At 36.8% G+C, this 12,526-nt stretch overlaps 1 protein-coding gene across 3 annotated transcripts in view; it reads left to right on the top strand.

Annotated features, from left to right (window-relative positions):
- LOC137392173 (PH domain leucine-rich repeat-containing protein phosphatase 2-like) overlaps positions 1–12,526 on the top strand; it is a 28,273-nt gene that overhangs the window by 7,672 nt on the left and 8,075 nt on the right. For 2 of the 3 annotated variants that reach the window (XM_068078812.1, XM_068078810.1), the window contains exons 6-18: positions 523–705; positions 1,556–1,690; positions 3,599–3,783; positions 4,261–4,436; positions 5,081–5,227; positions 5,656–5,890; positions 6,413–6,632; positions 7,977–8,037; positions 8,227–8,322; positions 8,591–8,749; positions 9,331–9,528; positions 10,433–10,595; positions 11,138–11,170. In XM_068078812.1, coding sequence (XP_067934913.1) covers positions 523–705; positions 1,556–1,690; positions 3,599–3,783; positions 4,261–4,436; positions 5,081–5,227; positions 5,656–5,890; positions 6,413–6,632; positions 7,977–8,037; positions 8,227–8,322; positions 8,591–8,749; positions 9,331–9,528; positions 10,433–10,595; positions 11,138–11,170 — 1,991 coding nt within the window. The remainder of the gene's footprint in view (positions 1–522; positions 706–1,555; positions 1,691–3,598; positions 3,784–4,260; positions 4,437–5,080; positions 5,228–5,655; positions 5,891–6,412; positions 6,633–7,976; positions 8,038–8,226; positions 8,323–8,590; positions 8,750–9,330; positions 9,529–10,432; positions 10,596–11,137; positions 11,171–12,526) is intronic. The other variant, XM_068078811.1, reaches the window with a different exon arrangement.

Genomic DNA, 12,526 nt, shown 5'->3' with positions numbered 1-12,526 from the left:
CTAAAAAATTAGCCTTGGTTATGTGAGGTTTGTCGATATGGTACGACATGTCCTCAAAACATCTCGTACCACACCTACAAGTCTCACATAACCAAGGTACACAGTTTTTGCTATTGTAACTTAATATTATTGGTTGAGCAACTCATAAAAACCTCGTCTCATAAACATAACTTCCTCGATACTAAGGGTGTAAGTGGAACTAAAGCTAAATGCAAACAGCAAAAAACTAGACCTCATTCAAAATAACAACTCCCTCAATTCTTCTTGTGAATGTGCCAAAATCTCTCAACTGTTTGTTTGACTAATAGTTTGTGGAGTCAAAAAACCATCCCTTGAGACCCATTGACATGTGTAGTAGATAGTAGACATTTACAGACACTTCCGTGTATTATAAATTTGTATGTTCTTTTTGATTCCTATCGTTTATATAATAAATAGTACAGCCGTCTCCTAACTTCTTGCCCTGCAATCATTGTCTCTAAGCCATTTTAATAAATAATATTATTCCCATTTTATCTATAGGTGTGGCTCCTAACTCTCTACATGTGCAGTTTGGTGGGGACTTGATAAGACGTCTCGACCCGTATGAACACCCTCTAGTGCTCCAAAATGAGTATCTATCTAAGATTGGCTACCACGATGTCTACAGGATACAACTCGAAAGCTTGTCCGTCGACCTTGGCTACTTGATCCGTTTCTACTCAGGTAAGCTGAGCGAATTCTACTAGTTCTGTTTGGTTGATTACGAGTGCTAGTATAAATATCGACTTTAATATGCTCTGATCAGCCTGTCTCCACTCAACTATGTGAACATTAATGTCAGCGATTACAAACTTCTATATGAATTATAATATATTGTTATAAGATTTATTAAAGGTTTGATATTGAATTAGAGCATTTGACACATGTCAAGGCAAGAAAATATAAATCTGTATTCAATCTTGCATAGGTAGCCGTTTTGTGTTCTTAGCTTCGCCAGAGAGAGTCATACGCAACCTGTCAGGTTTGTTCCAATGTCACATGCATGCCATTGTTTCTAAGTGCTCGCCAGACCACATATTACTCTGCCGCATTCATATGGCCACCCCTCAGTCATTAATGCACGGCGTATGTGGCAACACGCTCTTAATACTAGCTATTTTATGCACTGATGAAAATGTTTCTATCACGGCTATTCTAACACTTTCTCCTTGACTTTTATTGATTTCGATCGATTTCATAAATAACGAAGGTTGAAAGATTACGTTGTCATGACTACGACGACTCGTAGCTAGGTGTTGTAGCCAATTTCAGTAGTCAGAGGGTCAACTGAAGGTGAATTGAATCTTTGATGATAAAATATGAAATATCTTTCTTTGTAACTTGTTTTTGAGCTGTTCAGATTCTTAATCAAATATACTGTTGTGAAGGGCTACCATAAGTCTTTGGTATATTTTAAGACAGATGCTCGCATGGCTCTATACTGTGCCGTCCTGTGCTTTAGCTTCAGGCTACTGTAACTGATTATCAATATCTGGAAAGGTTGACTTCTACCAAGTTTCCTGTACCTTTGTAGGCAAGCCGTTCTTTGATAACACATTCTCAAGGAATCATTTGTCAGCCTATCTTGATGTTAAGCTGGGTGGTGTTTTATCACGGTGGTGCAAAAGGCTCTGTACTCTCTCAGGAACTCAGATTAAAATTTACAAAGGTCAGTCTCAAACCCTTTCTGCTTCTCAAGTTAAATTTATATCATTAACGATCAGGAATTAGTCAATAAAATTTGAGTTGATAATGTTTTACCAAAAATTTAACGGTTAATTAATTTATGTATAATATGTTGATTTCATACAAATGGAGAATAAATTATATCATGTGTTGGCTTGAATTACAAGAGGCAGTTTTGGCCAGACTTGACCTCAGAAAGTTAATTAAATCACACTTAGGGAAGGAGTGATACGGAGAGAGGGTGAATGTAAAAGGCTCACTAGCCATTGTTTTAGTTAAGTTATGCTAGTCATTGTTTTAGCTAGTCTACGCTAGCAAACCCTTGTTTTGGGGCTAATGAAAGACTTTGATAGCGTTAATAGAAAATCACTCAACAAGTAAATTGGAGAGCGTGGCGTTAAAGTCATCAATGAGTCACATCGCATAGTATGAATGACGCTGCAGCTAGAGCAGGCGTTAGCATCTTCTTTTGTGACTTCACGACTGGCAACACAGTAGCTTGTGCATTTATTACATGTTGCAGATTATTTAAAATCTCGGTACAAACAAATCTTGAAAAAGAGTTTTTGTAGACCTATTTTGAAGACATTAGCTCATAGACTGGTGATGGTTGCATGTTTCATAGAAGAAAATTCGTCAGTCTTGGTTCCTAGATAACTTTTATCAATTCTTTCTAAGATGACTCATGTATGACCTTGACATGTCTCCTAGGTAGTTCTTGACTCTTTGATGACAGAAGACTTTTTATTTTTTTCCCGGAAGCCCTGATAAGAAGAGCTTCCACAGTTTGTGCATGACATAGGCAGACTAGCCGGTAAAAACAATACGTCTTACGTTAAAAATTTGCTCAAATTTTATGTCCGAAAAAAATTGTATGCAAAGGGGTAAGTTGAAATTTTACAGTATTATTTGATGGGTGGTACTCGCTTGACTCGTAAAAGTTTTCGACGCAGCAGAATTCATCTAATCTGTTTGAGTTCCATACAGCAAGTGAAAGCTCCTCCAAAACGTATGCATTATATAATCGCTTTAAATCTCTCACCAAAAACTTACACATTGTCAGTGGCCTGGTGGTCTAAAATGCCAGACCTACAAACAACAGGTTGGGGTCCAATTCTCAAAGGAAGGACACAGATGGTGACAGGAATGACATCCAACCTTATATCGCTTCCTGCCAATGGGCATGTCTATCAGTGGATGAGGTTCCCTTGCCACTAAACTCAGACATGTCCAGCCAGGATCACAGAGTTATTGTTTGTACAACAATGGCTCTTTAAAAACACTCACACAGCCTCTGCTCTCATTAAGCTAAGCATACTTGATCTTCGAGGGACTCACACACACATTGTTGTGTTCATAATTTTGTTCATGTGTCTCAAAAGCAATAATAATAACTTCCTTTTTATTTGTTATTACATTTTCAACTTATTTTCAGGTATCATGTAGGCTTTAATACGGCATTACTTACATATGACTCCTTCCGTATATTTATTGGGCTCTTGGGTTCTGATAGGAATAAAACAATGTATCTTTATTAGAATATAGCACAATGTAGGAAAAACTAAAAATCTTGAGAATATATTTGACGTGGTTGCTGAGATGACGTATTTTTTTGTCGCCGTGCTTCGTAATGTTTACTTTATAATAAGAATGCGCACAAATGTATACTGTAATGCTCACGTGTGACCTGCTCGACCTGTCGTGTAGTAAACTGAATGTAATCACTCTTTGTTTATCATAAGATATAGCTAATTAAGTGAATAGTTACACCTAATACATTGGCGGGGCGAGCAGGTGTCACGAGCCATTCTCAAGTACACGTTGTATGACACCGACACACAGGTGATGTTGTATTCTGGAAAATACCGTTCCAATCATTTGTGTGCTACAGACAAAAGTGATAATGGTACGGCACAGGTTATACAGCTTTCTAATGGATGTGTGGAGGAGTGCAAAAGTAAGACCCACCCTCACTATCTTAAACTTAGCACGCAGAGCACAGGTCCGGAGAAAAGCATATTTCTCTCCTTTGACACATTCACAGACTATTCCAAGTGGCTAAAGAAATGCCGAAAGGTAATGAAGTCTTTATCGCTTGTTAAATTTGATAGAAAAAATAGCTTATAATTTTTTACATTCGTGGATAATTTGAAAACACAAAACGCCGGTTAACAGGGCCTCTCATGAACGTCATGGAACCCAGGAATCTACATTCAATGTAATTTTCACTAGATCTAATAATTCGCAAATATGAATGTTGTTTGAATACTAACAAGCCGACACTTGATGTCAGTAACTCTAGACCATCATTCTGAGCAATTATAACATTAGTCATACTTGGTATTCTATTATGTTTTGATAGATAGATAATATCACCTAATCAGCGCTCTGTGTGTCACTTCAGTACAATTTCAGTGACAAGCGAAAGCGAGTGCTTTTTAGTTCATTCTTTTGTATTCTGTCTCACTTTGAACACTCTTTCAAGACATGATTGTATTTCGGTAGCATGAACAAAGTGATAAGTTATTACATTATTTTAAATATTGTTCTCAGGCAGTAGCGAAGCTACCAGCTAACGCAGATTTGTCAAACTGTAACCTGGAATTCTTGCCAGAGACTTTGTTCATTAACGGGCAGCTGAGCATGCTGAACCTGCGACACAACGCCCTGAGGCACCGGCCAACTGAAGAGGACATCTACACAATAGGCTGGTTGGAGGACCTTCCGAGGTGAGACATTTGAGAGCCTAATACGACTGGCTATCCCTGCCAGTTTTGACCTCTGTGAATCTGTACAGTGTGGATCTGAAACTGTGCATTATTAGCCTTTCAACCTAATCATTTGATATATTTGTGGGAGTAATGCTGGTAGGCTTCCAATTTCCGCAACGACATCTACAATTTTGTGAGATTCTGGCTGCTTACAAGATCTACTTCTGTCTCTCGCTCTCTCTTCCTAATTCCTTTCTCCTCTCTCCCTTCTCTTCCTTTCTACATTCTTCTATATCTCACTCTTTTCCTCACTCTCACATTATCTCTCTCCTTCCCTTAATGACTCACTCACTCTTTTTCTTTTTTTCTTTCCATTCCTCTCTTTCATCTCTCTTTTCTACTCTTCCTACCTACTTTGTGGTCTATACATTTTGGGTCTTCTGTATGTACTACAGCACTCTGCATGCACAGTAAACTGCACTTGGTAGATAAAAACCTGAAGCTTTTCTTTACATTTCAGGTTTATAGTTCAGCCCTTCAGTTCTGAGTACAGTCTAGAGTAATCTAATAGCTGAAGGGTAAAATAATAGTAATAATAATAATAAATAACTCCAGCAATATTATTATAATTACTCAATCGATTGAGCTTCCTTTACTTCCAGGTTTCAGTGTCTGCGGAGCCTCAACTTGGCTGACAACAATCTGGAGACTTTCCCAAACTCTATTTGTGAGATGCATGGCTTGGTTGAGCTCAACCTTGGCTGCAATAAAATTGAGTCCATTCCTTCCAGCATCGGAGACCTAGTCAAGTAAGTTTGCCAGTCTCGAGCAATTGTGAACACCTTTTTAATATGGAGTCGTCTACTTTTCAAGCTTTTTCTAGGGAGCTAATTTTCACGTTGAATGTGACAATGATATCTGACTCATTACTATATAAACAGGATAATAATATTGAGGCGCAATAATTCCGTTCAGATTTTTATTTATTTATTATTTTATAGTAGTTATGGTCAAGTTTTATTCAGAAAACTTTGATGTAAATTATATGAAAACTTCTTTGCAAGGCCTGCCTTTGCTGCTGTACATCATTTGCCAGTTCCGTAAATATCTTATAATTTATTTAAAATTATGAGGATACAAAATAATGTGTAAAAGTATTATATAAGTTATTTTAATTGACTGGTATTAAAGCGAGCAAATCATAATTGACCTCTGGTTGACCTCAAATGTCTTACAGTTTGCAGGCTTTCCATTTGCACAACAACCACCTGTCAGGCATGCCAAATGAGATTCTACAGCTGAAGAAGCTGGTTATATTGGTGCTAGCATTTAATAAGTTTCACCAGATTCCTCCGAGCGTCGCTCAGCTGACAGACGTACGAACATCCGAGTGCGAAACTATTATCATGGCTGGCAACCTAATAGACAGCATTTCATCTGAAGTCATCACCAAACTCAAACATGCTAAAAAGGTAAATTAAATTATAATTTGTTTTTAATTCATGAAAATTATTTACATCAATATCTATAACTAAAAAATAGACTATGTTATTTTACAAGTAGATAGTTTATAAAAGGAAGGAAAAGCGCTTAATGTATCAGGTGCAGTGTGGGAATAAGATAACTTTACACCACATCAATGCGTATGTGTTTTTCTCTGTATGTTTGTGTACATGTGCTCAGTGCACTCAAGCAGATGTGCAGTAGCTTAGCTAATTGAGTTGTTGGTGAAGTCAGCAGGCAGTCATCAGTTAATATTGAGAAAGTTGTCAAGTCAACTCACGTCACATTCATGTTACTGGCTCATTATTGTTAAGATCTGTGTGAAGGCAGTTTGAAAGCATATCCACTGATTAAATCAGATATAGTACGGACAGGTTGGCTCTTAGGAGAAAAACACCAACTATACTGATACTTTTATAACCCCAGATTAATAGCGGGCGTAAACTAGAATCAAGCCAAATAATTCCATATCCACCTGTTGATGCTGTCAGGTGGACTTGCGAATGAACAACCTGAGCCTGCCTGCCAGTGAAACTGTCTACATGAGTGAACTAGAGCAGCTGACGCACCTCGACCTCAGAATGAACAAAATAAGGGAGCTCGACTTGAGATGTGTCAAAGCCCTCGAGTATCTCAACGTCGAGAGAAATGAGTTGCACTCATTACAGCTTAATGGAAGCCAACTGAAGACAGTCTTTGCCTCCTATAATGGTGAGCACGACAGCAGAACTAATTTTAGTTCCCGATAACCCGAAGATAGATAACTATTCATCCGTAGTATTCAATGCATATTATTTATGTAACATTTAGTTGGTTTAAAAAACTGTTGTTTTCTTTTATTTTATTGTATTACTCTACATAGATTTCACACATATTCAAATCAGAAAGTATAAAAATATTTACATAGAGACATAGTCAGACAATCCCATGCTGATGCATTAGCTGTATATACATGTATATGATTTGACATATGTATATACATGTATATGATTTGACATATGTATATACATGTATATGATTTGACATATGTATATACATGTATATGATTGGACATATGTATATACATGTATATGATTTGACATATGTATATACATGTATATGATTTGACATATGTATATACATGTATATGATTTGACATATGTATATACATAATATTAATAAGGAGAAAGAAAATTAGCGAAATATACGCATAGCAACATTTGATAATCAGTTCCAATTGTTTACTCTAATGCTTTGTTTCTGTATGTAGATGCTCCTCTCTCCTTCTATTGTGGTAGCTCTAGTTATTGACCTTTTCTTGTGTGACTCATGTTCTTCTCCCATCTTTAGTCAGGTTGGACTACAATGTATACTTAGTTTCTATACGGCGATAGGGCATCGACACACCCCCATATGGCACTGCAATGCCATCATGAAAACAGCCATGTCACTCTCATTCTATTGCGATTTAGTGTGTCGCTGTTTGGAATTGACACCCATGCAATACACCATCTTTGTGTTAAGGAAACGTCCTTCGCTACTAACAGTCGCACTTTTGTGCGCGCATAAGTCTTGCTTTTCTGTTGCTTCATCCGCAGACATGCCTCGACATAAGGTGCCACGCAAGCGTCGCTTTATAGAAATATGATGTGCTTGTTAGCGTAGCGTAGAGCTTCAGCACTAGTGCACCCAGGTGTAGCTACATTATCACTATATGGAAACTTTGTAAACTAAACTAACCAACTACCACCACATTATTAACAAACAAGACGCCATTGTATGACAACTTCTAAGTCAGCCCTTTCGCAGCGCATGTGTGATAGTCTTACAAACTTAAAAACTGTCATCAGCGTACCTCTTCAGTAGTGTGCCTATGCCACAGTATGCTTACCAAACATATCTCAGCAATAATGTGATTATACAAGCATGCCTCAACACAATAGTGTACCTATACATTGTGTGCTGAGAAATATGTATGCCTTAGCGATAGCATGCTTATGCCTGTTATTATATACATGTAGGAGGTTGTCTACCAAGCTGTAGAATTATTGCTTTTTAAATTTAATTTCTTTGCAGAGGTGCAGCAGTTTCTAGTCAACCCTAAACCTGAGTGGTTAGAGATTCTTGATCTCTCATAGTAAGTATACATCACCGGATTCTGAGCAAACTATTTCATTGTTAATACAATGTTTTTACAATAATTACTTTTGCTATCTTGGGAGGCCCTTCAATTTAAACTAGCAAATAAGTTTGTTTTAATATTTTATTACTACTGTTATAATTGATCTTTCCTTGGAATGTTTTCAGTTACATCTTTTGATTTTAGCAACAAGCTGGAGAAGCTTCCGGAATGGTTGTCAGATTGTAATTTTTTGAAAAGGCTCAACATCAGTCATAACAAACTACAAACTCTTCCTCAACGGTACGCCGTTCGTTCTGTTAGCACTTTTTTTCTCCATGAGTATAAATATTCTGTATGCTTGGTTTTTGAGTGTTTTTTACCTCTGATCCATTTATTTCCAATTTTCTTAAAAAAATTAGTTTTTTACATTTAGCAACCCCGACTAGTATATGTTGCCAAAAAGTTATTTTACGTGTATTTAGTGATAATAATAATACATTTGAGTTGAAATTTTATTGGGTGTCCTGTTTGCTCTTTAAGAGTTGTCATACACCGAATTTCTTTTTAGGTTGTTCTCAGATGCGCAAAAGCTCAAGCAGTTAATAGCTGACCACAATGAGATTAGAGAGTTGCCCAATTTCATCTCTCACTCTATTCTCGAGGAGATCAACCTCCATCATAATCGTATTGATGATCTGCCTGACGACTTCCTTTGCAAACTCAACAAGTAAGGTCGAATGCTCAATGGATTGACTGTTTTGATAAGAATTGTCTCACGCCTTGTATTTCCATACACGCATATGACTTATACAGGTCAGCGCTCTCTAACAATGCTGCCTATTCCGCGTAAAGCAAAGTTAGAACAATATTATAATAACTGTGTTAAAATATCAATATTGTTTAAACCCAGTTATTGTTTATATTGTGAGCTAGCTGTTGATACTACCAAGGCCATTCAAATTATTACATTGTCAAAGTACGTATTTTAATACATTCTGGTCACCATGATCATTTCCTGCAGTAAAGTATATGACATGTCCTGATGCTTGTTTGAGATAGAAGTTGCCTTTTTGTAGACATTGAGGGCAGCTTATTATCATCGCTAAATTATATGTGATGTGCGAATATCATTATATTGGCTGGCCATCATTAGGACTTATCAGACTATGAGTTAGTCTACCTGCAGGTTTATACTAGGGCTATTATACCTACCTGTTAACATCAACGCTGCTTTGGTATAATGCCCGCATTGCTAGCAATTTTACTGTCAGAGCGCCGATTGATTTTTGTATAAATTTGACATTTTAGGCTCAAAATTTTAAATCTTTCCACAAATGCTCTCACATTCTTACCTCCACTCAACGAGATTGAGGACTTGAATAAAGTGCAAGAGCTCTACCTCACACAGAACTGTCTGCAGGATGACTGCTTGGAAGTGATAGCTGGCTACCATAGGCTCAAGATACTGCATCTTGCTTATAATGAGATCACCTGCATGGACGACTCGTAAGCATTACATGTTTACCGGGTTTGAGGCTATGTTGGTATTTGCTATAAAACTACAGATTGTTTTAGCATCTCGTAATTCTTCTGTGTGAATCTGCGAGCAACTAGGAAACCAAGAAATTAGGAAACATAAAATACTAGAGGATAGAAAAAGCCAAAAACAGAATAAATATAATATATTTGTGCAAAGCATATTTATAGTGTTCTCTTTTCTGGGCAAGGCTAATGAAGGGGGCGCTGCCGTGCTGCCTAGCAAATACATAGAGCTCTCATTTTTTACACATAAGTGTCAATGTCTGATTCATGGCTGATAGCGAGAGAGCCGCTGCCGTAGACGCTGCTGCCATTACTGTTGTGATGTATGTTATTGTTAGTGCCAGTCATGATTGATTTGGAAGCCATTGAGGAGCTACACAGCCTAGAATATCTATTACCACTACTATGAAGGCAATAGATATTCACAAGCTATTATTCGTGCTCTTCCTGTAGTTAATATTACCTTGCACTAGGTTTGCTAGAAGTAAAATGTATTGAATAACTTGTATCTCTACTATACGTAGTTTTAAGTTCTTCTATGCATATATTTGATATGATTATGAATTTTTGATATTTTTTGATTCATGCTTAAAAGTTTGTCTAAAAATAAATTTTCAAAAACTGAATTTAACACTAAAACATAGATGGATTTTTCCACGATCTGTTTTTGGTTTTTGTGGATATATATATATCAGTAATAGGAGCACCTCAGGTGTAGAAGTTTGCCAGTTATTCCATAATTTGATTTATTCGCACTTTCTACTAGCCAGGACTCCAAGAAAGCTTTGCTCCATGTCTGTCACATCTGTAAAAATTTGTAAAGTTTTTGTCAGATTTGAAAGAAACAAGTTTTTTTCTCTGATTGCAGATTCGCTGAGTCTGTTGAACTGTTACAAGAGCTGAACATCGCAGGCAACAGAATGAGATCTCTTCCAAGTAACCTTGTGAACATGCCCGAGTTAAAACTTCTCAGAGCTCATTCAAACCTGCTGAAAACTCTCCCAGACCTTACGGAGTCGTCTGCTCTAAAGGTATTTGGCTGAGCTTGTCACTCCTTGAGTCTGTTGACCTTGATAGCTGCTTGGGTTTGTGTTTTCAGTGGTATTGGGTGTCTCATTTCCTTGTTGTTGAGTCTATGTACAAGCTGTTAGCTAACTCACACTATTTAACATCTAAGAAGAAAGGATACTTTTCCCAATTAGTAAATAACTCTCTACATGTTACATCAAGTCTCTGTAATATAAAAGTACTGATTATGGTAGCTGCTAGGTGCCTGTTGATTTGGTAAAAATGCTATTTACTTTTTTACATTTTTAAAAGGAAAGCTTCATAGTTTAAATTTGTAGTTGGTAGTTTTTGACACCACGTTAAATAATTTTTAGTATTACTACAGGTTGATTATATTCCTTTTATGTTATACTCTAGAAAAAGCTGGGAAATCCCTTGAACAATTCTTGGCTATATTTGAACCTGCGTGTCACATAATTAGACTAGCCTACCTATACTATTGTGTACCATGAGGCCTTTATATGTGTTACTATAATTCACCTACTCTTTCTTCCTATTTTTATAGCATTATGATTTCACTCAACGCGATGTTACACAGGTATACCATGCATATGCACTTTCAGTCTCGACTCAGCCATTGTGGAGTTGTCACATCTCACATGCGACTGATTAAATTCAGTCCAATCTCCTCTGTCTTGTGCGCACCGTCATTCATACAATTCTTTTCATATCTGGTGATGGTGGTTGGTGTTAACGACTTTTCTACTAGCTTTCAAGCTATTAAATATTTTAAATAGAACTTATTTCAACTCTATTATTTTCCGAAACACGCCTTTCTCTCTTTTTTCTTTCATTCATAATTTTAGTCTATAAATTCGAGGCAATATTTAACAAGACTATTGCTTATACTGTGAAGTTCGTCGTTAGGACAAGACAAAGCAATGCTATGTCAGTTGTGACAGCTCAGGTAAACTCGAGTACCTCTATGAGAGGCGTATGTAAACTCGAGTACCTCTATGCCTGGCGTAACAACTCTTAAACGCCTAATTTTATCCTGATGTGGGATGACAACTCTAAACAATACTCTACTCCTTCCTTTCTGATGGCCGGCGTAGAACATGCCCTGTATGTGCTATACAATGCATTAGATGCCTTAATACATTCACCACCATTGGTTTATTGCTGTGAGCGTCAGCCAACCTCCAATGTTCATCTCATATTTGCTCACTAATCACAGGGTAGCGCACTATATGGTGGTGGGACAGCACGTCTGCACGGCTAGTAATTCAGAGACTACTATATTAAGCTTCAAACAGCTCTTTCCTTTGCTTTTTTCACAGGAATGCATTTTCTTAATTTTTTGTTGTGTTCCTTTTGACTTCGTTGAGTTATAGGCACTATTTCTTATAAAATAATTACATGTAGATAATCTACATCTAAATGTAGCCTTTCTCTACATGTAATCATACTCCTGTATGCAATCTATATGTATATATACTTGCAACACTCTTTTCTGTATTGTTTAAACGTTTCATGAAGCACAGAATTGATAGGGGATTAGATTGTTTGCTAGTTTTTATACCTGTTATGTGATGGCAAACTGGACTCTACTAATAATATTCTATGGTTGTAGACTTGACTCTATTAGTGATGCTCTATGGTTGTAGACTTGACTCTATTAGTGATGCTCTATGGTTGTAGACTTAACTCCTTTAGTGATGTTCTGCAGTTGTATGTAGACTTGTGTTTTTCAATACCTTGCGATTGCTGACTACATAGCTTTTAAATGCTCTGTTAAAAATGTTATTCATTTCTTTATTTCAAAATATTTGTCACATCAGGTCAACAAACTTGTGAAATATTTTCAGCCATATAATATGTGAAGAAACTTTTTTGTTTTGTTGTTTCTGTGTCATCGGTAGTCTTTTGTAATCATATTAAACTGAATATAGAC

This window comes from Watersipora subatra, chromosome 3 (assembly GCF_963576615.1).
Source record: "Watersipora subatra chromosome 3, tzWatSuba1.1, whole genome shotgun sequence".
NCBI lineage: Eukaryota > Metazoa > Bryozoa > Gymnolaemata > Cheilostomatida > Watersiporidae > Watersipora > Watersipora subatra.
The sequence above is the reverse complement of the archived record's forward strand: the minus strand, read 5'-3'. Positions and strand labels throughout refer to the sequence as shown.